Here is a 25922-nt window from a genome sequence, read left to right as displayed (position 1 = left end):
TTTTAAGACATCCTCAAATTGTTTTGTGTTTGACTCTGAAGAATGTGATATACAGCACTTGTTTCCTCATTCTTTCTATTCTAGTAAAATATTTATGTAAAAACTTAAACATCTGAAATTCAATTTTATTTGGAAAACTACTGAAAGAGAAGCTTCCTAGCTGTAGTTTTGAATTTTTTTTAAAAAAAAACACTAACTTTATTTTTTACCCATATCTGTCATAGGTAACTGGAGTTTTTTGCAAACAACGAAACCCCACCCCCAACCATCAACAAAAACCCCAACAACCATCCCCCAACCCACCCCCCCAAACCTTGTCATATTGCTGGGTAAAACTGGTGAATAGCAACTAATATTAATTTCATTAGCATTTGCTGCCTATTCTCTGTCCCTTCGGACTGTTCCCTCTTCCCTGGTTGTAGTAACATGGATGTTGAATGTGAAGTCAAAGACAAACCTTTTCAACAGGAAAACCACTGAACTATATTAGCTCTTGCACAGATTAGTAAATTAATTAGCTTAAAACATCTTCCTTTGGGTATTGTGGGGGTTTTGCCTATCAAATTTAGTCCACTAGGTTATTTTAAGTTGTCTTCCATGCAGTTAGTCTACTCTGTCTCTGCTGAGCAGCATACTTAGTGGTTGGTTAACAACAGAAGGCTGTGCTTCCAGGATTTTAAATTAAATTAACATTTACTTAACTGATAAATAGAGGACAGTCTAATAGGCGATGTGTTTTCCCCTTAAAACAGCCAGGTTTGTTTTTAAGGCTTGAAATATTGTCTAACAGCAACATTATTTGTGATGTTCAGTGCGTCCTTGATCGATGATCCTGACTCTGGCCTTGCTATAGTTAATCATCATAAATGAGTGGTTTTATAGTAAGTGGCGTTGGGAGTCCTAAAATGCCTAGATTATGTTTTTTTCTGAATTGTTGCATAAGAAACAGCTCAAAGTTACTGTGTATATTTTAATTAGCAACAGGTTGTTCAGTGTCAGACTAATTATCTATGAATTTGTCTTTTATCCTCTATCCCCCATTCCTTGCCTTTATTTCAGTGGGGCATCAGTTGGGGTCTGTCTCTCTTGTTCAGGTTCCAGTTTTCTTAGAACTGGTAAGAACTTAATCACTTGTGAACATCTGTTGCTTGGTCAAATGTGGTTGAAATTGATAAGAAGTTCCAGCCTTGGACAGAGTGGGGAGGAAAGGAGAGACTTCCAGGACAGTTGCCTTCGCCTTATTTCTGAAGATAGCAGGTTAGCCTAGCCCCTAAAAATTAAATGGAAATTAGTAAGAAAGGAGAACAGGTATCCCCATCGAATGCACGTTTGGGCTCCTACCGTGTTGCCATTTTTTCAGCAGGACTGCAGCCAACTCTCCCCGAGGAAACTCGTGGTACTTGGATTTACACATCAGAGTTGGTGAAAAAGGAACTTCAATTTCCAGTTGCACATAATTCGTTGTAAAAGTTTTTGCTGCTTGTTGTGTTTGAATAGACCCGTTTAAAATAATAAAACTGTGATAAAAAGCAATAACTTTTAAAAAGTGTTTTAATATTTCAGTCTCTTGTTGTGGAATACGTTTGCCCAGAGGATGGCTCTTGTCCGTTTAGACAGTTACGTAATTATCTTTCATACAGTATAATTTTCAGTGATCTGAAGAAATTATGTTTATTTTTTATAAATTCGAATGATGGGTTACATCTGCTTATTGTGTATTTGCTTTCTGGCTCTGACAAGTTGGACAAAAATGTATTTCCTGCAAAAGTTTGTTTTCGGGGAGAGAATGTAGTTCATTCACAAAATCTCTTAGTGTTTAAAGGATCTTTCAAAATACTCTCCGACAGGTAGCTTGGTTTATTAGTAGGTCAGTGTTATGCTCTGCATCAGCTTTCATAATCTTTTTACATACTTTAGAAACAAGCAGTTTATTGTTTTTGACACACAGTACAGGGTCATGAGTGGAAACAATTTGGGCTACAAAGTGCATGTCAGTTCAGTGCTCCTCTGCTGACGGCATGTCTGTCTGAAATCAAGTTCAAAAAATTGGCCCTGTCTCCAGCTGACTTGTTTTGTCAGGCTGAGTCATAAGATTAACCCTTGACTTGTCACCACGGAAAAATGGAGTAAACAACTGTACCCAGTACAGTATCACTGATCCGGCTATGATTCATTTCACTGTAACATGATTCTCTTAGGAAAACAAATTTCGGAGCAGCTGTCGCTTGGCTTAGATGGGGATTACAAAAATTGCAACCACAAAACAGAAACTTACTTTGGACTGCAGGAGCTTTTGGAATAGTTGCCTGGTAGTAGTTCCTGCAAATACAGAGTTACTGGTAAAAACATGACAATTTTTTGAGCGGTCTTTCAAATTCTTCCATTTTAGGTTTATTTTTCATCTGTTCTGGTGCAAGTAAACTTCTGTGGGTTCAAGTTTGATCGCCTGATGGAATTATGTTTTCATCCTGTAAGGTGAAACGATGTAGCAAGTGTCCTGTGAGAATGTTTTCGTACAGTGAATGTAGAGCAGATACAGTGATAAATTCCAAGTGTTGTACACGAAGATTTACTCCCACCCATGCAACTGAGGGTAGGATAACAAATTCCCTTTTTGGTACAATGAAATTGTTATTCTTTTGATTTGTGGAGAAGTAACTCAGGAGCACATTCATTTATTGACTCATTGTGGAGGTACCAGTCTTTAAACTAGTTGGTCTACAAACAGCGTTTGCAGTGGCCTTCCCCAGTTTTATTGATCATCTTGTTGCTGCTGTCTTACCCATGTGATGGTGAACAACCTCAGTGATTTCCTTGTACTGATAAATGTTAATTGTGTTAGTAAATATTACCAGTTAATAGTACCTATGTAATTTTTGTTACGATTGCACAAGTCTAGGGCAGTTGTAAGGCAGAGAAGCCCCCTCCCACTGCTACGTGGTAACGTTATTTTTTTCTGCTGTATTAATGTTTTTCCAATTGCTTGTGATACGGGTGGCTAATGCTTATCGTTTGAGAGGGGGCTTGGTCGTGCTCTTCGTCTCAAATACAACTATGTTGAAAATTGAGCATGTGTGCATGGAGGCGCAGTAGCAATTGCAACTATGTGATAATAGTCTTTACTTCAAAGAACCAACTCCAGTTACCCTGGAAGTATTTCTAAGGATTTAAAAGTTTGTGTGCTTGAATTATTGCAGAAAAAAAAGAGTCCTCTTACTTTGTCAACTCATGCGAGCTGAAAGCACCTTTTGCAATGTTTAGGGTTTTTTCTAAGCTGATGATCTTAATCTAGTGTGCGATGAGAAGTAGCACATATACAAGGATCTGAAGATCTTTTAGCGTGCCTCATCCTGAGCAGTAGTGAGGAGCTTTAAGGAATGGCGTTGTTAGCTGCAAATCAGAGCTGCTGGCCGACCCTCTGGGGATCGAGATGGGTCTTTGTGGTCCCTAAGGGAAGGAGGAAGCAGCAAGTCACTCTGCGGGCTGGGCGGTTTAATAGTCTGAAGTATCCTGATGTGCTTTTCTGCAGCTGCTGCTACGCCTTTTGTGCTGGAGAGGAGTTCAGTTCAGAGATCATTAGCTGTGCTGCGTGGTTAAATAGCTCTGGGCGTGTAGGCTGACTTGCTGTACAAATGCGAGTGTTCTTCAGCTGATGTAAACTTCTGGATGCATTTGCCAGCATTCTCTGAGCACAGTAGTAGTCTCCAAGTTCGTTGGAGGAGTTCACCGAAAAAGCATTTGAAGCTGGAGGTGCTGAACATTTTTTGTCAGTGTGTGTGTCGTCTGTGTTCACAGGCACTGCAGTAGTTGCGTCCTGAGATGAAGGACGGGGTACAGAAGACCTGCTAAGATTTTTATCTGACTGCAGCGTTCTGCTGTAGTCAGTTTGTCACCCGTGTGGGTCTTTTCAGCTCAGAATGCTTCACTGACACACGAGGCGCTCGGCAGAATGAACCAAATTTCTGCAGCTTGCTTTCTTTCTCCATAAATTGCTGAATTGAACTTTGCCCGGTTTTTTTCCTTATCCTGAAGTTTTTTCCTGCTTTTGTCAGGAGGGAGGCAGGGAGCTCTCGCAGCGTTGGCAGCTGACACAGCTAGAGGTGGAGAAAAGTGGGTTTGGTTTAACCTTTTTTTCCCCGGATTGAAATGCGCATCTGACTTGGCAGGGGCTCAGCTGATGCCCGGCGGCGTTGGTGGGTGGAGGGGAAAAGCCCCTAGGCAGGAGCTGGCGGTGGAGAGGGCCGGGAGCCGCGCCAGGCGTGGGCCGTGCGCGGGCACTGGCGGGGGCTGTGCGGGCAGTGGCAGCGCCTTGGCTCTGGCCGTGCAGAAGTCGCATTTCTGGGACGTGACAAAGTTGTTGGGGGTCCCGTCCCCGTGTCCCCCGCCCCCCCCTTCTTCCATGGGCGCAGAGTTGCTTTCTTCACGCGCCCCCGAGCGTGTTCTGCGGTGCGCAGGGCGGCTGGGCTCGTGTTTCCAGAGAGCTGTCGGACTCCGGGTGCCGCGTCCCAGCGGTGGATTTTGGGTGACTCCATAACACGAACGCATTTACGTGATTTTTTAAATAGTTGCTGCTGTTGTTGGTTCCCGCCCGGGACGGGTCGGGCCGCGGCGGGCAGGCGGCCCCGCTGCTCCCGGGCCGGCGCGGGGAGCAGTCGTGGGCAGAGCCGGGGGCTGGCCGGGCTGGCCCCGCCGGGTTCCGTCGCGCCGGTAACGGGCTCGGGGCGCGTCCGCTGCTGGGCCCTGGCGGGTGCGCGTGCGGACCGCTCGGTGCCTGCGGACCCGTGCGCGTGGACAGGCGTGCGCGACCCCCCCTCTCCTTCCCCCCTCCCCCCCGCGCGCGCTGCTTGGCGCGGGCCGGGGCGGAGGAGCGGCGGGCTGGCGGGGCCCCGCGCGCGGCCCGACCCCCGCGCGCGGCAGGAGATGGTTCAGTCCTGCTTTGCATAAGCCGCCGTGGAGGCGCTCCATGTGCGCGGGCGGCGCGGCGGGGCGCGCGGGCGGGTGGATGTCGTGGCGAGAGGCGGTGCACTGCAGCCCGGCCCGCCGCGCGCCAGCCGCGCCATGTACTGCGCGTACCCCGTGCCCGGGGTGGGCGGCAGCTCCCTCATGTACTACTACAACGGGAAGACGGTAAGGGCGGCCGCCTTTGTTCGGCAGCGGCCGGGCAGGCGGGGGTCCACGGCGCGGGGGTCCCGTCCCCCCCGCGGGTCCGGCGCTCGGGGGGGAGAGGGGAGTGCTTTGCTGAAGGCGACCGGTTACCGCGCCGCGGCTCGCCGGGCGAGCGGTCTCCAGAAGAAACTGCGCGGGGCTGGCGGGCCGCTTTGTGCGGCGGGGGGCCACGGCGGTCTCCTCAGTGGGGCGCGGGTGCGCAGCCCGCAGCCAGGCGGCGCTCCCTGACGGGGCCGGGGCCGCGCCGCCCGCTCCGGACCCCGCGTCGCGGGGCGCAGCCCGGGCTCTGCGTGCCCGCGGCTCTCCTTCGCCTGTGGAGCTGCCTGTCTCGCCCCTCTCCGCTGCCGAGCGCCCGCAGAGCAGCCCGGCCAGCGCTGCCCCGCCGGGCGGGCGTCGGGCCCCCGGTCAGGCAGCCGCCGCCAGCAGCCGGAGCGTTGCCGTGCCCGGGGCCGGCTGTGCTGCCGAAGTAACCGAAATACCGCTGCCACCGCGGGAGGGGGAGGCGGGTTCCGAGAAAAATTACATCTCCTCCCGAGATTTTAACTTTCTGGAAATTGAACGGGATCTTTCCGTTTCGTGGTTGATACTTAGGGTTTTGAAGTCAATACAACAACGGTTCTGATTTTTGCGTGTAAAAAAAAAAAAAAAAAAAGGCATAGAATGGTAAATTTAACAGTGTGGTTTTGTCTAGTTTGTTTATGTTGTATGTGGTTCTTCTGTTATAAAAATGACATTAAACAGGAAAAAGGGAGATGCTGATACTGATTTTTTGGGGGTTTGTTTGTGGGGTTTTTTTGCTGCTGTTTCTCATGGGCCTGTGTGAGCTGTGCCTTCATTAGTGAACTTCTGGCCAAGATTTTTGTCCAATGATAATTAAACTGTGGATCTTCACAGTCATTAAAGAGCCTGTGTATCAGCTTCCTGGATAACAGAGGAGGCACTGGAGGGGAGAGGTCAGGGGAATGAGTAAAATTGCTTGGTCTCTATTTCATTTCCTTTGGTAGAAATGCCAGCTGTCTTTCAAATATGAAATTATTTTTCTTTCATGTCTGCTCCTAGGCTAAAACAATCTGTTTGAAGTTTTATGTGAAGATATATATAAGACTTAAGTAAAATTAACTATACAATACCCCTGAAGCAAAGGGAATATAACTTGCATGGAGTTTTGATTTTATTCTTTCTAGAGCACAGATCGCTCTATTACAACGTTTCTCTTTGTTCTTGTAGCAGGAGAAAAGGCTTTGATCTTATTAAGTATTTCCAGGCATATAGTAGATTGAAGTGCTGGTACTGTAGGAGAGCATGGCTTGAAAATTGATAGCATGTGCCTGTTATGGGTCAGAGGTGACCTTTATGAGCTTGAAGAGTAAGTAAATAGATGACAAATCATATGATGATCCTATATCATGTTGCCCAAGGTTTTATTTAATATTTTTTTTTAACATCTCACTAGCTTTTAGCATTTTCTCTCCTAGGAATTCTGCAAGGTGGACTAAATTACTAACTTAAATATAACAGAAGGAGGATGTGTGAAGTGGGGGGGGTGGGTTTTGTGTTGCAGTTTTTGAAGCGCACATCTTGGTGTGTTTGCCAGATCTTTGTATGAACCTTTCCATAACGAGAGAGAACAGTATATAACCCTAATTTTGATGTCTTAATTGCTTTTATTTATATTGTTTGATCCATTAGTAGTTGATAGTATGTACCTCATTATTTGAGTTTGAGATTTTTATTTAAATTATTTTACTAGGTTTTGGATATTGACATTCCTTGATAGCTGCTGCTGTGTATAAAATCTGATTTATTTACACACAAAGCAAGTGGAAAATGACATGTAGAAAAAGTGTGATCTAAAATTATTGTTAAATATGCTTTGCTCTTTTCATCTTCTTAAATTTGTAAGCCAGAAGAAACCTTAATGTTGAACTAATAAAAAAAAGTATGTAAGCACCACAGTAGATGGTCATGCGTGCACTAGCACATAAATTAGAAGTTTAGAAATTAAACCAGTGGGTTTTACTATTAGAAGAGATTCAGTTTTTGTAATTTCTGTATGTTTTAGGAGGGACACATGAAAGTGAAAGGTAGTTGTTCAATACAAATCCCTTTCCAAGGAGTAAAATTTTACCATTGTGTGTAATAGGCGTAATAAAAAAAAAAATTAAAAAAATTCAGGAATCCTTACGAGATTAAAAAGAAAAAAGATCTTAATCTGTTTTGTAAAGAAAATAAAGCACTTGCACTAATCTAGAAGATTTAGTCTGTTTTTTTCTTTTTTTATCTTTCACCTGTTGATATACAGAAAATATTTTGAGTTTATAGAAGGCTTACAACATTATAATACAGAGCTTTTTTTTAAAAAAAAAATTTATTGTTAAAAATGGCATCTGTCTTTAAAGTTCTGCCTGTTCTTCTCTTTTATTTCAGAGCTATGCTACAGACCCCCAAAAATCAAAAAGCTTTTTAAAAAAAGCTGCAAAAATGATTACGTGGAAATAATAGCACGGATTTAAATTATACATTTTAAGCATTTTTATTTTATTCTTTTTAAACTAGTAATTAAGAAAATCTTTGAATTTTATAAAATGCAATAACACTAAAATAATATTTAAGTAAAAGAAGTTTTGTATCTTCTTTGTGCGTAAAGAATAACATAGACATGAAAGATTTCCACTTTTTTCAGTTCACCTACAACTTTAGAAATAAATTGATTATTTTCTAAATGTACTGTAGAATTATTTTTATGTAGATTGCGATAATGTCATGTATCACCAAAATAAACCGTTTTTAGGAACAGTATTGATTATATTTTATTTTATATCACTTATTACTACTATTTCATATGAGAATAAATTTGTGAATGTATTACACATTACTACTGTATTCTGCACATTGTATGGGTTAATTTGATATACCAGTCTCTGTATGAATATTTTTTTATTAATATTTTGTTTTCTCAGTGTAGGCTGAGATTTTATTGAACGCTTTTGAAAGTTGGGGTTACTGCATCTTTCGCGGTAGATTTCTACAATGCCTAGTTAAAAAGGGAGAAAAATAATTAGCAGAGATACATATATCTTGCATATATGTAATGCTTTATGATTTGGGGTTTTTATGTGAACTAGCTTATATTGGGATTTTTTTGAGAAAATGTGTTTTTTCTTGAGAATTGTGAGAGTGTAAAAGGCTAGTTATAGATGTGTCTGTGCATACATATGTACATACATAGGGGCACTTGTGTACAGATGAAGAAATACACACAGGTGTGAGTATGTGTTTGTATATTTGGGTATTTTTTAGTGGAGAAAATGCCTGACTTGCAGCCATCGCTCTCAGAGTTACAGCAGAGGGGAACATGTTAATAATATTGCGTGATGCTTAGATGACATGACAGCATGCCTTTTTGTAGCTGTTATGCAATAAATAATGTCCTAGCTATTTTAACATCAACGTAAAATATTTTCAGTTGGTAAATTCTGGAGCAACCGGGTGCCAAAAAGAACAATTCAATTCTGCTTTTATTAGTATTGGGCCAGTTAGTATACAGGGAGAAAAGTACAATTAAAGCTGTTCTGCACCGTATGCTGCCCACAGCAACTTAGACAAGGTCAAAGCTAACATTTGTAAGTCAGGACAAATATAAGATCATCTGGAAAATCTCTAGGGGTACATGGCTGTGGACTTTGAATAAAGAGAATTAGTAAACACTGGTCAGCTGGATTTCCCCCCCCCCCCGTTCCTAGCCCTTCTCTTTCCCCTCCCCATCCCAGTAAAAAGCAGTGAGTTACAAGGCATCGGCCCAAGAGAGTTTTCCCTCTCCACTCCAGTGGGTTGAACTGCCAATCTACTGAGCAGCCGGTCCCCTGTCAGAAGGGTGTCTTGTCTGCAACAAGCTTTATTGATGCTTTAAAGTGAAGGTTTTGTCCATTTCCTTGGGCAAATGAAAGCAGCTGTGGATGGGATCAGGTGCTGTATTGGACAGATCTATATTTCTCAAAATGTGAGCACCTAAGAGTAACACCCCCCCCCGTTTGCTCAGTGCTTTTGCTTTCATTATCACGTACACGCTGGAGTCTGTTTGCAGGAATATAATAGTCTGTGTCGGAGGTGCAGAAATGGAGAGTACTCATGAGTTCAGAGAAGAGAGAGAAATGTGGAAGATAGCTTTGTATCTGCTGTTGCATCTTCCTGTGGTCAGTGCTGGTGATGGGGATTCCTACCACAGCTAGAACAGCCTGCTGAAATATGGAGAACAGGTGAAGAAACAGGCTGGGGAGTTTCAACTTTTCCTTTTTTTGTTTCCTTAAAATCTGAATTTAATCAGGAATTTTTGAAGTCTTAGGTCTATGGATCCTTTAGTAACAGCGTTGTTTTAAGAGTGTGGGGAAGAGATTTTGCTTAGCAAATATAAAAAGAATATTTCAACTCTATATATGTATATTTATTTCTGGTGTTCTTGTTGCCTTACCTTCTTTTTTCTCCGCTCTCTGCCTCACATTACAATTTACAAAATAAAATCAAAAGACCAGACCAAAAGGTATCCATATGCTGAATTTGGGATTTTTGGTAGGTTTTCCTATTGCTTTTTGACATGACTTTGAAATTGTCGTTTACCGGGGAAGAAGCTAGGAAGCATTTGTGCTATGTATCATCACAGTGGGATTCTGCATTTCAAAAATACTGAAATGGGCATGTATAGCATGCCTAAACTGCATAAACATTTATTTAAGATGGAATTCAGTTTAACTACTTCAAGGAGTTTGAATTTTATACTATCCTTTAAAATTATGGTTGGATTTGCAGACAAGACTGATGCTCTGTTCTCTTAAAGGAGTGGTTTATTTTCATTCTCGGTGGTGAGAAGAGTTTTTAAAATGTATGAACCTTTAGACCCAGTAGTGGAAACAAAAAGTATGATCGAGGATGTGGTATACTGATCTTGTATGCTAGAACTGTTAATTTTATCATCTTGCTTAAATATCAACTAAACAAGAACTTAGGGTGGGTTGGTTTGGGGTTTTTTTTGGCAGCTTCTGTCTTGCTGTAAAGAGGAGCGTGGAAAACTATAGTTACTATTCTACATTCCTGAAGATTTAGTACATGATTTTGTCAGAAATATAATAAAAGTGAAAACAAGTTTCCTTTTCCCAGAGCTGCCTTTCAGCAGAATTAGCTTTTGCCACAAAACCTGCGGATAATACATTCTAAAATTTTGCCACATATACAAATCATTCATCAGTATGCACTTGCTTCGTACATGACTGATGCTGATGGAATGTAGATAGGCTACTTAGCAGAGTTTGCAAGCAACAGAATGGGTTATCCATCTCTACTGGTTTCAAAAAATTCTCTGTCTCCAGCAGCTCAATAAATATTTTCCTGAACTTCCAAGAATTGTGAATAACTAGGCTTAAATGAGTAACATAATTCATAACTCCATAAAGAGTATGTGTGATGAGAGCCTTGGTCTTGGATAGCATGAGCTCATCCGAAGTAAGGTTTGGTTGCTCCATTGCTGTTTTTTAATGTTTTCAACATTAATATTAAACATCGATAAATATTTAAGAATTTGAAACAGATTATGGGAAAATTGCCTGAGAGGAGGTATGCCAACAGGAGGATTCTTAAGTGTTACGTTTATTAAATGCATTTATAGAATGGGACTTGGAAGTTTTACTTAGCATAAAACTTGGTCAACCCAGATCTCCAAATGAATGGTCATGTTATTGGTGCTGGTGTTAGTAAATAGAAGCACAGTGTGTAATCCTTTGATATGTTATAGATGTACTAGGTCTGTGTAACGTATGTCAATCACCAGGGCAGATTTCAGGAGCAGGTGATGCGTTTGTTTTGCTTGAACTTTATGTAATACAGATAATGTCTGCTCTGTTCTGAAGTCAGCTCCTACCACTACCCCTCAAAAAATACCTTAGTTGTCATCTGCCTTTCGCACTGGAGGAACATAAACCAGTTCAGGGTGTGGAAGAGACCGACGTGGCTCTCTGAGTTGATGTTCTTTGCAACTCGTTTGTCCTACTTCCCTCTGCAGAGCCTGTCTGCCCTTCGGAAGCACTGTGGCATTAGGATTGATGTATATTCTAGCACAGCTCCAAAAAAGTCGAGTCCTCCACTTGATAAGTCATGCAAAAAAACTGGTTTTGGCGTGCGTTTATCGGAAGGGGATTTCCCATTCATAATCGGAGAGTGTTTTCCTTGTCAGTGTGGAGACCCATCCGTTGCCTTCAGGCGCAGTGCTGTGAAGGGGGTTAGGAGGTGGGCTCCTCCTCTGCCTGCTGGAGATGGCCTCTTCAGGGAGACTCTGCAGACGGGCTGACCTTTGAGTGAGTGGTATGCCTTCTCTTGGTGGGAATGTCAGCCAGGAAAAAGTGGTTTGATGCCTCCTGCATGTCACTGTTATCAGTTTAATAGCTAAAAGAGGCCGTCTTGAGCAGCCACGTCATATTTATAACTGCCTTACTCAGCTGTTGTGGAAGAGAAGACCCTTTAACTAGGACACAGACCTGGGAGCTGCTGCGCAGCCGTGCAAACCTCTTGCGGGCCAGCAGTGGCAAAGGCTACCTTTTGCTGTATGGGGATCCTAGGGCACGCTGGGCTTTCAGAGCGAACAAACTAGTTGCCATGATACATCACTTCCTGACTTAAAAATAAAATTTCATCCTTTCTTTAAACCAACTTTTTGATTTAAAACCTTTGTATTTTGCATCTCATGGACTTCAGGTTAATCTTAGTAAATTTTGTCCTTTGCTTTTGAATTTTGTTTGTAGTAACACAACATAAAAATTATGATTAGGTCATTAACCAGAAAAAAACCTGGCGCTCATCTGCAGGTGATCAGATGACATCAGAGGCCTGGTTTTAATTTGCGGGTAGTTCTGATTGTAACTAAAAGAGACTTGCTCCTTTTGTGGAATTGGCTGGCTATTTCCCCACATCTGGAGTTAATGAAGTCTTTGAGACCACATCAGTTGTGTTTTGCCGCAAGAACCCTTTGATCTGAAAAATCTAGACTGGCACAAGTGCAGCTTCATAACATTGCAGTTATGTTTTTGCAAGCTATAGTTAAGATACCAAAACAAGCAGAAACTATATAAAGTAGTGTGTCTGTGCTAGGACTTTCATGTAGCTGTTTGGAAGGACCTCTTTTACATTAATGTAATTCATAAGATTTTTATTATGCTAATGGCTTGTACCTATGTATCTGTAAATGATACATTTGTAGGACTTTTTCAGTTTAATTTCCCTTTTGAGATAGTGTTTAATCAGTTTTTATAAAAATCACCCAGTTATGTAAAATGTTAAATTTTAGTCTGAAGCTCGTATTTACAAATCTCATTGATAACGTTACAGTTTAAAAGAAGTATAATTCGTCATTGTAGGTGATTTTGCATTAATCAGTGTACATCTCCGTGGCAGTGCTAAGTGTCATAAAGCTTTGTTTCTGCTGCTGTCCTGTGACAGTGATAGATTATCCGTCAGCTATAGCATATGCTGCGTTATTCTGCACAACAGAGAACTTGTAAATTAAGCCCAGTTTTGCCTAATATGTTTGCAGTCGTATGAGTCCGAGTATTTGCAATTTGACAGAGTGAATGTCTGAAGCATGGAATATACATGTATTCATCATATACAGTAAATACATTGTACTGTTAACAGTGCTTATAATGTATTGTCATTCTGTTTGGTAAGCATCTCTATTTTACATTTATTCCATAAATTGAAAATTTGCAAGTGAAATATTGAACAAAAGCTCCCTGAAAGGCTTTCCTTCCTAAATTTTTTTCATCAATTTTGGTTAAAAAAAAAAAAAAAAAAGGTGTTAAAACAACTAAAAGTTGTGAGCTTTCCACTTGACTCTTTTTTTTTTTTTTTTTTTTAATCAGGTGTCTTTTTACGTGCTGCCGTTCTCGTTACATGGCTCTTATCCACAGCCGTGCCCTGGCTTCATTCCTTGTGCCCTGGCCCTGGTTCCATCATACTGTAGTTTGATAGATTTTACTGAAATTCTGTTGGTGTAAAACGAGTCTGACAGAGCTGTAAACCAGTCCCTGTGATTTCAAAGGGTGCTGTCTGCAGGCGAGCGCCCAGCCATTCGGCCTGACCTCGACAGGCTGGCAGAGCGGTTGGCAGTGGGGAGGAGAGGGATCGAGGTCCAGACGCCTCGGGACTTGCCCACTTCGCTTTCTGAGTGTCTGCCTCGGAGCAGTCGCCCTGCGGGAGAACAGTGGCTCTCTTTGAGGGGACTGACGCGTTTTGGTTGGCCGGCTTGGTTTTCCTGGCCCTTCTCTCGCTTGGTAAACAACATCCCAGAAAGACAAGGGAGAGATGCGCATGTTGTAGAAACCTGCGTGTGCCTGTATTTGCATAGGAAGGGATACGATATTAACTTGTGAATTTTAGGGCATAGTGTGTTTTGTAAGTTGTGTTATGTAAGCCTTAAAGTTTTAAAATTATTCTTAATATGCGTGTTTATGAAGTCGCCTGTATTTACAAGTAAGTTGAACTATTAGAAGTCAAAAGTACCACCTTTTTTTACTTCGTAGCAAAAAGATGCTGTGGTTTCAGTGTTACATTTTGATATTCTTTGCTGCCATATTTGTGATGTGCTGTGCTTTTTTTAAGATTTTTCTTTTAACATACACTAGTCATATTTCAATATTCAGTATATTGACCAAAATACTGGTATGAAGAAATAGCATCGCTTAAAACAATTAACATTATGGATAGAGTCCTTGAGTCTGTGAATACTGGCTTTGTTGAGTTGACTTACTCCTGAATATGCTTCATATTTCTTCTTAGTCACTGCAGTGAAAGACTTCTAATAATTAGGTTTATTTGGCATTCTACAGTTTTTAACTTAAGAAAATTCCTTGTTTCCATATTGAGAATGGTCATTCCAGAATGATGTTGCACTGAAAAAAGAATGATGGTGGTTTTCTTTAATGCTAGGCCAATGTGAAAATAATTTGGGTGATTTACAATTCTAAGATTATTCCTCAGGACTTGGATTACTTACATTTTTTGATGACTGTACAAAGGCGTGGAAGTTTCTGAATGGATGATACAATGGTTGCATTAAAATATTTCCATTTGTCACTGGTTGTTCTTTTTCTTTCTGATTGTTGGGATGCCAGCTAATTAAATATTCAAACAGGCGTACAGTTGTTTTAAAATAAAATTTGTTTGGGGCCCAGTTGTTTTATCTTGCCTTTTTTATCTTGAGCAACAAGTCTGTGCGAGTCACGCACTTAGAAAGCAAAATCAGCGTTCAGGCTTTTATCAGGCCACCTGGCTGAGTTGGCACACCAGAAAGTGTGTTGTTAGGATCAGTCTACTGTAGTTCCTCTGTACTGTGGCAACTTGCTAAAAAGCAAATAAAACAAGGGCAACAAATGCTGCAGCTTGCTACACTGTTCTTTTTTCATTTGTGCTTTCTATCTGTGTCTGTGTGCAGTTACTGTTTTTTTTAATGCACGGCACCCAAATATGACTAACCTGCTTTTATTGCTCTCCAATATTTAGGTGTATGCACCATCGCCAAGTTCTGATGATTTCAACAGAGAATCTCCAAGTTACCCGTCTCCTAAGCCACCAAGCAGTATGTTTGCTAGCACTTTCTTTATGCAAGGTGGGTAAAATGACTGGAAATACATGGACAGGTGTCACGTATTGTTTAGGCAGAAATCTGCAGTCAGCCACTGTCGTACTGAGTGAATGAGGATGCATAAAGCTGACACACTGTGCTAGAGCCTATGATTAAGTTTTATACACTTTTAAAACAGTTAGATGAAGGGAGCTGTCTGTTGATGTAAAGTTTTTCTCATGACATTAATTGCTGACTGAAATTTAAGGGGATTATACACCAGGCCAGATGGACAGAATCCCCCATCCTTTGATTTGTAGGGGCTTCAGAGCAGCATGCTGGAGTGATAGAGAAAAATGAGGTGAGGGCTTCTTGACTGTTCTGGAATTTGAATGTACGATATCAGCTAACAGTCTTAAGTTCTCAAATGCTTGTATATCCAGCATGCCAAAAAAAAGGGGGGGTTGCATTGAACAAAACGAGAGCAAAATTCATTTCCTCGGCCTCATGTCATACAATTAGCTCATGCTGTAGTCTGATGAGGTTTTGGAGCATACTGAAAGCATAGTCTCTCAGTACGGGAATTTACAGAGCACTTCAGTTTGTGCTACAGCAGGAAAACTGCATTGACACATGGGTTTAAGGCTTATGCAATGTCGTAATTTCAGTTACTTAAATCTGCTGTTACGGAATATTTTAATATTTTTATGGTACTAAGGTATTTTAGACTGTAAATTGCTTATTTTAGATTAATAGATGTTTTGCACTGTATGTTTATGATGAGCTCTGCTTAGCCAAACTTTTCTCTCCTCCACCTCCTCTTTATTATTTCTTTCAGTATGGAATTTTTATCAACCTTCTTGATATAAATCTGGCCTTACTGAAGGTCTGTGTAATTAGCAGAAGTACTTGGTATTTTCTCAGCTGTGGTTGTATTGTATTTCAGCTATAAAGCCTCTATTGGTTTTTTGTTTTTTTTTTTTTAATAAATATAGCAACAGTGTGGTGGCATGAAAACAGAAGATGCACTGTAAACTTGTCACCATTTCCCTGCTGATATTAACCTAAGTTGCTGAATTCTGTGTTCTTTTAAAATAATTTTGTAAAGGAAAATAGAACTCGGTACTCTCTTCATTGAACATATTTTTGTTGTTTTCTTTTTTATTAAAAAAAAGATGGGACCCACAATTCTTCTGACCTCTGGAGTTCATCCAATGGCATGAGCCAGCCTGGCTATGGTGGGATGCTGGGAGGCTCCTCTTCCCACATGTCCCAGTCTGGCAGTTACGGCAGCCTGCACACACATGACCGTTTGGTAAGATATGCAGGATTGATTAATGTATCTGTACTTGTATATGGACATTTGACTTAAAAGAACTAATTTCTTGTTTACTGCTCATATTGTCCCTTAAAAACCCAGTTGTCAGAAATCACAAACTTACTGTATTAGATTTATATCCTTTTATTTATGTCTGTTGCATAAATACAAATCTGTAGCTATATAGTGGTCTGTTCAGAGGATGGATGAGTCTGTCTTTAATAAAAGAGCGGGATGTTGTATATTACAATATCAATATTTATTCAAAGACTACTTAATGTCTTGTGTCTGTTTCTCTTCTCTCTAGAGCTATCCCCCGCATTCAGTCTCACCTACAGATATAAATGCCAGTCTTCCTCCAATGTCTAGCTTCCATCGTGGCAGTACCAGCAGTTCACCTTACGTAGCTGCCTCACACACTCCACCTGTCAATGGATCAGATAATATTCTGGGTAAAAAGTTCTTCCTGCTTTTTTTTTTTTAATTTCACAAGAAAATGAAATTTAGGGCTGCACGATACAGAAAATTAGCAAGATTTAATTTATGGCATGCTTGTAGATCAGGAATGCCACACCACTGTGACGTTTTTGACATTTCTGTCCTCAGTATGGCTGAGATGAGGCAAAATGTTTTGCAGTCACCTTAAGACTTACTGGTTTTTTTGTTTTCACAGCCAAGGCTATGCTCAGGAGATCGTGTCCAATTGTAACTTAATGGCAATTATCCTTCTGTAGTTTAGTATTACCTACACGTTCATATAGATGGTTGTGGTGTTGCAGTTTTCAGAGCTGCTGTATCATCAAGGTACCGTGCCGGAGAAAGACTTGTTTCTTTGGGGAGCTTGATAAACTGCATTGTAAATTCCTCTCTTAACTGATTTAGAGATTACTGAGTGGACAGTGTGGTGGCTGGTTTAGTCTCTTCTGTGCTTACCTGCAAAGCATGAAATACAGGATGATCATCTGTTCCTTGCACGTATTTGCACATCTGAAGATAGAGCTGTAGAAGTTAGATGCTTGCAGATGCCCCTTGTCAATTTGATATGATTTGCACGTAACTTCGTTTTAGGTAAGCAGAATTTAGTCAGGGTGACTATACTGGGTTTGATTTGGGAACATGTTTTATACTCAGATCTTTAAACAGAATCCAGTTAACGAATCTGCCTGGGTAATTCAGGCTGGAAAATCCAAGTTTGCCAGAAACTTCAAACAGCAAGTGTTGCATGATTTTGATTTCTGATATGAATGGCTTACATTCACATTAAGTAACTTTTTGTGTTAGAAGTTGATAATTGGAGAAAGGAGATTCACTTTTAAAGGGTCTGTCTTCTACAGTAAAGCCGATACTTCAGAGGACTCTGGTCCTTTCTGTGTTTCCAATTGGCAGGGCTTCAGACATCCTCTTGGCTTGATGGTGTGTGGAGCAAAAGGGCACGCAAAGCTGCTGACATGCAGCTAAGAGCCAGGGTGACAGAAAGCTTGGGGGATAAGAGCTTTTCAGGGATTTTCTAAAATAAAGATGAGAGTACAACACGGGGAATTAGAGCAGGGGGAGCAAGGAGACAAACAAGGAACTATTCAGTGAATTTGGCTTTAGGAATTAATGAAACGTGCAGCGCTTCAGTGATAACAGTTTAGAAAAAAGCGGCAATAATATAATTTTCTGATCTTTCTTTTCACTTTTCATTAAAATGAGCTTGTGATCCTAGAAAATAATTTCAGTCTTTTTTTCTAACTGCTTTCACTTGTTGGTCCTTGAGTTATCGCGGTGATACTGTGTTTGACTTTAAAAAGGAGAGCATCTAAATTTAGATTTAATTGTTTTAATTAAATTTTTCAAGTATAATGAGAACTGATTCTGTTGACACTGGCTTCCTCAGAATATCCGTTTAAAAAGTGGTTGCTCAACTGTATGTGATACATAAAATAATAAAAACAAATAAAATTTCAGCTTTAAAAACAAGTGTTGGGTTTGCTTTTCACATTACAGGCAACAGAGGAAATGGTGCTGGAAGCTCACAGACAGGTGATGCACTTGGAAAGGCATTGGCATCTGTAAGTAGAAGTTAGAATATTCAGATCTGAAAGCTGTACTTTGATCATTGCATCAATTATTTATGTGTTCATTCATTTCATAATATCAAATCAGGAGTTCTCATGCATGAAGTTAAATAATGTACTATGATATAATGTCATGTACTAGACAAACGTCTATAAAAAAGCCAGCAGAAAATGCTGTTATTTGTAGAAGACTCATTCTGACTTCCTTTTTTTTCAGGTGACTGAAGAAATTAGGGCAGATATAGTTTAGAAAGTTGTTTAGACGAAGTAAAAGATGATCATAAAAACTTTAGGGGTTGATTATTTTTTTTTTCTCCCCTCTGTAGTGTTCTAGCTAAAGTAAAATATTTTTAACATTACTCTTAAAGCAGATCCTGCATCAAGGTTTAAAACGTTTTCTCAGTGACCTAGAAAACTTGAGAGGTTTTGAATGTTGTGTTGTATAGCTGTAGTTCATGGAACAGCCTTTAAAATGTTGTATATGCATAAAGTTTAAACTCATAACTCTTGTTGGAATAATGTGGATAATGTCAAACATTGCCAATATCTTCAGTCTACTATAAGCTCTGTTTGCGTATGCGTGCATACAGCAATTATTTTTGCATTAATACAATCAGACATACTTTTTATAAAACAGTAATTGATACAGTATAGTAGAAATTTCAGAGTTAGGAGTGGTGGCTGGGGGGGCACTTTGTATTTCTTGTACGTAGCAAACAGGGAGACTTAAGTCTGCTTTTAAAAGATAGCAGTGACTACTTTGCAGCCTCGAAAGACCATTCCTGGGCTGGATTCTGCATCCCTCACCTCATACCAGTGAGTGCAAATGTGTGTATTCATGCAGATCCTGTTACCCTTGCATCCCTCAGAGGGTCATGTGTTAAAAGATTACCAGATCTGATAATGTCTGCAATGTCCATATTGGGTAGGAGAACTCTGACCTACTGACTTTGAGGAGAAAAATGTTGTCCCTGTTGCTTTTGGGGATTCAGCTAGTAGATAACAATTCACAAGTCCAGAGGGCAGTTAACACTCTTTTTGTCTGTTGGAGACCTGTCAGAAAAGAACTGGGATCATTTTGACTCCTAGAAACAGCAAGGTTTGCATACTTCAGGCTGTTTATTACTCTGCAGATGTATCAGGATGTCTGCTGTTCTGCAGCCTGCCCAAAATTTCTGTTCAGTGTGACGCACTGGCCAGTTAGACCTTGTGGGACTTTGTGACATCTTCCACTGCTCTCCTTTTTTAAATTATTTTCTTATCCTTTCAGGTATTTTTTTCGCAAGTCACTAGCAGACAAAACCAGGCTGATGTTTTGAGGAAAACTCTTAAGTATATTGCCAGTGGAAGTCAGGGCAGAAATGTTTAATCTAACTGGTGGGTGGGCTCTGGTTGTCATAGAAACTTGTTTCTGTCATCCTGTGTTGTTGCTTGGCAGGAGCAGCCAGGTCATTCCATAAATCATTTCTGTCATAGCTGATGGTGATGCATTCCATCTGCTCTATCAGTGCATGCCATAGTCTGCACACTTCAAATCCCTCGCCTCATCCATCTGCTTCCCCCGCACCCCGCGCGCACCCAGCACACTGCTGGCGCGGGTTCGGCAGGGAGCACCACTCACCGAGGGAGGAGGTCGTCTCTCCTGCAGGTGAAGCTGGCGCACATCAATTTTGGTGGCTGGTAAACCATGAAGGTTTTTCAGTTCCAACAAACTTTCATTTAAATACAGCGATTGTCTTGACTTTATTTTTTTTCTAAGATGACTCCTTTCTGTTAGGATTTTAAATGCCACTGCTGCAACTGTCGAGAGGAATTTCTAGTTCTAAAATTCTGTTGATGTACATCTCACAATAGGCCTTTCATGTGTGAAACATCAGAGGATACGACATTTGTTCTTCAGTTTAGGTATTAAAGACCATACAGAACAGTATGTGATTAAACATGTAAGGCCAGATAATACATTTGCAAAGGTTCTTTTATTTTAGGTTTAAGCCTGGATAATTGTGGTCTTAATCTCAGGGTAGGCAAGAAAGAGAATTGTACATGAAAGTATTTACACAAAGTTCCCAAAGCCCTGTGGATTATGCATTAGTTTGGATAATGAACTAGTATAGATAGAAAGAAAAGAAAATCTGGGTATTCGTGCCATTTCTAATGTGTTTCCCTGAACATTTGCCAAACAATAACCCTTTAAGATTGTGCCCATGGAGGGTTATATGGCAGGAGAAACATCTGGTTTATTTCATTGCCTAATGCCAAATCAAAACACTTGGTCTTTAATTTAGAGGAGATCAAACAGGAGGACTGTTTAACTTTGCTGATTATATCAGGCCTCTTTGTGATAACTTATGTTTTGATTCCTACCTCAGAACTCGGGTAAAGGCCTTTGTATGGTCTCAGTAGTTAAATAGCCACTGGTCCTCTCACAAAAGAAAAGAAAATGTAGGGAAGTTGACTTCTAAAAGTAATTCATGAATTAAGTTTCTTTGTTGCTTTAGACTCAATAACATTAACATAACAAAGCCTAACTGAAATGTACACTGTAGTGTTTAAAAAATTGGACTAACAGCTCCGAGGTTTGGCTCTGCAGGCTCTCAATTGTGCAGCTTTTGTCTAAGAGCCTTTTCATTAGACCCTGGCATATTGGCACCCCGCTGATTGGAATGGACCATGACTGATAGGAGGAGGAGTCTCATTTGTTGCAGTAAAATGAGTCATGTTACCATTTAAGCCTGGCAGAAGGTGTCAGGGTTGTTCGTCATTGGTCATTTAACAGCACAGCGGCCAGGGACTGCATGCACAACGAATTCTGACCTCACATTTTAGTTGTGGCTTTGGCATAATGTGCGTTTTCCTTCTTACAAAATGTAGCAAAATAAAATTGGCAGGTGGAGCGGTGGAAAATGACTAGTTTCAAAGGAAACTTCATGGCCTTTCTTCTGACACTGTTGTATTTTTCACTATTTTATCTGTCTTGTGGAACTCTGTACAGTTCCCATACTGACACACAAGATTTATTTTTATACTCATGTACAATGCATGAATTTTCTACAATGATCTGAAGTAGTTTTTTCTTTTAAATATATAGTTCCTTTCCAGTATTATAAAAAGGATGAGATTTTTCCGTTATGGAACTGATGGGCTGTTCCAATGCAGAATGGTGATAGTCTGGGAAGGAGCGTGTGGTCTATCAGGTCATGGTTATGTCAGTTCATAAAATACGATATGCAACTTAACCGAGTCCCAGCTTATTGTCAGCTAAATGCCAAAATGTCAGATTGTCTGTGTGAAGAGACTTCAGCCACACTGCCAGTGAAGATTTAACTGCCATCTGACGACTAACGAATCCTGGTCTCTGCACGAGTAAAATGGGTTTGAAGTGATGACCTATAAAAATATGTTCTAAAGTCCATAGTCAGCCTCTAAACCTATTCAGTTCCCTTCGCAACATGAATTTTCCAAGACCCTTGAAATTTTAAGTTTTAATTAAATCTTTAAGCATTGTATCTTCTATTTTTATCAAGACCTTTTAATTGCATTAACAACAAGGATTGAATTGTTGCAAGTTGGGGTTTTAGTATCTTAAGGGAGCAACTGATACAGAAATAAGAGGAAAAATTGTATGTGCTGCAATACATAGCAAGAGCAACAAAATTTCAGATGCTTTTGATTTGGTAGGTGCCAGCAGTAACTAGAGCTGAATGCTTTCTTGGAGGATTAATTTTTAGAAGATAACACGTGTTGACGTGTTAGAGGGGAGAAAAAAAAAATAATCAAACCCTAATCATTCCTCTCTCTAGAGTTTGGGAAGTCATTATTCCTCTGCATTTTCCTGAAGTTTTGTTCAATTATCTATGTACTGTTAACTCTTACATATACCGTTCCCCGTCAGTGATTAAAAAGGCTGTAATTTCTGCTGCTGTTAAAGTGGAAGGAAGATCAGTTATACTTGTGTCACTGTTAAATACAGGCTGTGCTTATTTTGACAGCTGCTTGAAAATGAAAGTTCTCTGGACATTTTTAGAGCCTTGAGTGTCATAAAGCAGAGCTGTGATTGAAGGATCACATTGTTTTTTTATCACTCCAGCATCAAGAGTGACAATTAAAAGCATGAAAAGGAAGCCTAATAGCTATTTTTTTTTACTATTATGACATGTGTTGATATACAATCTCTTTTGTCTGTTGGTAGATTTATTCTCCTGATCATACCAGCAGTAGTTTTCCATCAAATCCATCAACACCAGTTGGATCACCATCGCCTCTTACAGGTAGAGACTAGCCATTTATCAATATATCGTTTGTTGTTTTGAAAACATGCTGTCTGGAATCACAGTGAAATCAGCAGTAGCTTCCTTGCATAATTACTTCTATATTTTGTTTATTTTTCCATTGTACTAAACCCAGATTTATAGATCCAAATGCTTTGTTATGAGCATTCACTTAAATCCTGGCAACTGGCTTTGAAAATTAACTTATTAAAATAATCTTTGAAAACATTGAATGACCATGTACTATCACAGCCATAAAGATATCTGTATCCACTGGAGAGAAAGAAGAGTGATTTGGTTGGGGTCTTTTTAAAGCTATGTGTTAAAACTGTGTGGCAGCTTTCAGTGACAAACACAGCAGATGTGTGTTCTCTCTAATGAAAATACAGTAGGCTATGAGACTGTCCAATTTTTACACAGGATAGATTTTCATCCAGATCTTTCATGAATGCTTTAATTCTATGGGATAAGAATTTCTGGTATTTTTCAAAATAAATGCTCTGTATTGCAGCCACCTCTGTCACCTGTGCTTTGTGTGTTTGTAGTGTGAATGTGGGAAGAGGCATTCCAGCATGGAGATGAACGGTGGGCAGCTGCCTGCAGCTATTAGTGGGTAGTGCAGCTTTCACAGACGCTGTGGCCTCAGCTGTCTAGTAAAAGTTGAACAGCTGTTCTTTCTCCGTATAGAGAGGACTGTGAAAGCTCCATTGACTTAAATTTGTTGTTTAACAAAGAACTAGAATTACAAGCAAGATGATGTAACTTTAACCCTGTTCTTTCCTGTAGTGCAGTTTGTTAAAATTATTTAACGTTTATACAACAGTCTGTTTTCCCATTCTCTGTTGTTTAATACATCCCTGTGGACTCTTGGCCATTGGTCACTCTTTCGCAAGAGTGTTTTGCTTTTTATAAAAAAAATAAAACTAAGTTACAGTGAAAGGTGTGCAGAGTGAGCTTAGCTGAACACTTTTGTAATCTGGGTGAATAAATTAGTAAAGTTATTGCATGCAAAAGGAAGTCATATACATATATATGTGAATATGCATATCTGTATATGCACTGTCACTCGGAAAACTTTCATACTTCACTCACGGTTTAGTGGACACTGCTCTGGTTTTCTGTGGATTTACTGGATTGATGGATATCTGACATGGCATACCTGATGAGCTGCTTTGGGCGTTTGGTTTCTGTAACTGAAAAAAACACGTTGAATTGAGTAACAATGGCATTAATGGGATTTTTGATTTAGTGATTTCAGTTGACAAAAAGTGTTTCATGTATCCTTGTTGTACTGAAAAGGCAGATCAGACCAGAAAATTACTAGTATTTTCTTTTTAATATCAAAGCAAATATTGAAAAGAGCTCTGTGAATGGAAGAAAGAAGTTCTGACATTTCAAAGTATTTTAAATTTCCCAGTTGGAGTTCCCTGGTTAGATACCGCACCTAATTTTGTAAGCGTGAAAGCACTAGTGAGTTTCTGGTTTTCGACTACAAATTTGAGGTCCCTAAAATCTGGATTTTTTTCTTTGCTGTTTACGCCTTTGTGTGTTGGAACCTGTATCAAATGTAAAACTTTCCAAAAACTGCACTTTGATTTGTGTTCCTTATTATGGATTCTGATGTCTAAAACAGTCATAGATATAAGCAAATAATATTGAAATCCTTCTCAGGCGCAAACTTAGCATCTGCCTTACAGGTATACCCTCCCACCCCCTTTAATTCCAGCAATACAGAATTTATCAAGCCTTCGGTAAATTGCTCCAGTAGTTAATTACCTTCATTTATGAATCTGGACTTTTATCTTTATTCCTGGATGAGTCACTAAGAACACAGTGAAGCACAATGTAAAGTAATTACTACTATATTTATGGCTATTTATACTCTTGGTAGCCATTTTCTGTCCTGACCCAAAAAGTTACTGCAGATAAAACAAATGTTTTATGTAGACTAAAATAATATATTTTGGAGCATTTTAGCATTCACCATGATTTTCCTCTTTTGCAGTTAGTGTTCTTTGTTATTTAACGTTCTTACTATTATGGATTTGACTAAGTCATAATTTACCTATCCTTTAATTGTAAATTACAGTAGGAGTGCTCTATTTGCCATTCAAACACTGAGAGATGGTCACTTCATAAGACACTTGTGTTAGGCTCATGTTTGACTATTTGGCAGTTATGTTACTGAATAAGGACTAATGAAATTTTAATTTAAGTAAAAGCTTTGAGAAGGAAAACCCAAGTATTATGAAAATCTTCCAAGTATTATGAGACAATGGTGTGCGCTTCATCTTCCCTGTCCTCATTTAATGTCTAGTTTTACATTAACATGCCCAGAGCTTAGCTTCTTGCGTAGTTTTAGTGATTGTGTATATGTATGTAAAGTTGACGCAGGGATCTGAATGGTGAGAGCCTTGGCATTTCTTTGCCTAGGATCAGAGGTATTCCGAAGGGTTTGGTGGGCTCTGAGAGTGCCAAACCAGCCCTCTGCCCGCTCTGGTGCAGGCGCGTGTTTGAAAGCGGGGCCAGGGGATTAGTGTTGGGGAGGCTCGGAGGGTAGGAACAATGCTACAGTGATTACTATCCATGGCCCCTGTAAATCCTAGCACTTGCCTGGCTTATTTGATTTTTTCATGCTGCTATGTTGGTGCTGCACTAAAAGCTGCAGTTGTTAATTGCAGGGCTTGTGGTGCCAGGATGCTTTTTAACATAATTGGTGGATTTCATGCACAAACTTCTGAGAGGGGGAGTGGAATGAGGCAAGCAGGAAATCGGTGCCATCTGGCCCCCTGCGCAGGCCTGGAGATGGGGCATGCCACCACTCGAAGGAGCTCCAGCCTGACTGGAGGTGTGATTGCAAACTCCAGGTTGCCGGTGGGCTCTTCGTTTAAGAGGATTTGTTGAGTATTCCCTCCCCTCTTTGTTTCCTTTGCAAGAAGTCCCACTCAGAGTTTGTTCTGGGCTCACACCGAGGAAATAGTACCTTTTTCCACTGGAAAAAAAAAAACAGACTCAGACCAGAGGCACAGGCATTGAGTTTATTTGCTTTCTTTTCTTAACTGGTTGCCTTTCTGCTTGATATTCAGCTGATGCTTTATTGTAGGAAGTAGTACACTCAGTCCGGTTAGTAGCGAGCGCTCAGTAAAGCCTTGGCTATGGCCTTGTCTCTAAAAATGGAGTTTTGACCAGATGAAAATTTGAACAATATGCTGAGCCAAAATATCCTAAAGTTGTTTCGTTAATACTTTGCAAAAATAAGTGGGACTCCAAGCATTATTCCCAAGTCCAGGAATGACAATAACGTGAAGGGAGACTGTAGATCCAGACCCAGAGTACCTGTGCGAAGTGAAAATTCGTAATTATAAACTTACTCATGTCATTATATTTTAAAAGAGAATTCCAGCACAGTTATGGCAGTTCTGGGCTTTTATGAAATTGGAGATTGGGTGCTTTTGTTGTTGTTGTTGTTGTTGGTTTTTTTTAATTAGAAAGGAAATATTTAGGTATTT

At 40.3% G+C, this 25922-nt stretch overlaps 1 protein-coding gene across 7 annotated transcripts in view; it reads left to right on the top strand.

The window, feature by feature from the left end:
* The window catches only part of TCF12 (transcription factor 12), a 178901-nt gene that overhangs the window by 133514 nt on the left and 19465 nt on the right, over positions 1-25922 (top strand). For 5 of the 7 annotated variants that reach the window (XM_075431890.1, XM_075431888.1, XM_075431886.1 and 2 more), the window contains 5 exons: positions 14707-14812; positions 15943-16082; positions 16393-16537; positions 18075-18139; positions 22335-22413. In XM_075431890.1, coding sequence (XP_075288005.1) covers positions 14707-14812; positions 15943-16082; positions 16393-16537; positions 18075-18139; positions 22335-22413 — 535 coding nt within the window. Of the gene's footprint in view, positions 1-4950; positions 5128-14706; positions 14813-15942; positions 16083-16392; positions 16538-18074; positions 18140-22334; positions 22414-25922 lie in introns of those variants that run through there. The other 2 variants (XM_075431892.1, XM_075431891.1) reach the window with 1 other exon arrangement.

Source organism: Opisthocomus hoazin, chromosome 10, assembly GCF_030867145.1.
Source record: "Opisthocomus hoazin isolate bOpiHoa1 chromosome 10, bOpiHoa1.hap1, whole genome shotgun sequence".
Taxonomy (NCBI): Eukaryota; Metazoa; Chordata; class Aves; order Opisthocomiformes; family Opisthocomidae; genus Opisthocomus; species Opisthocomus hoazin.
Note: the sequence above shows the minus strand (reverse complement) of the source record. Positions and strands in the feature narration are given on the sequence as shown.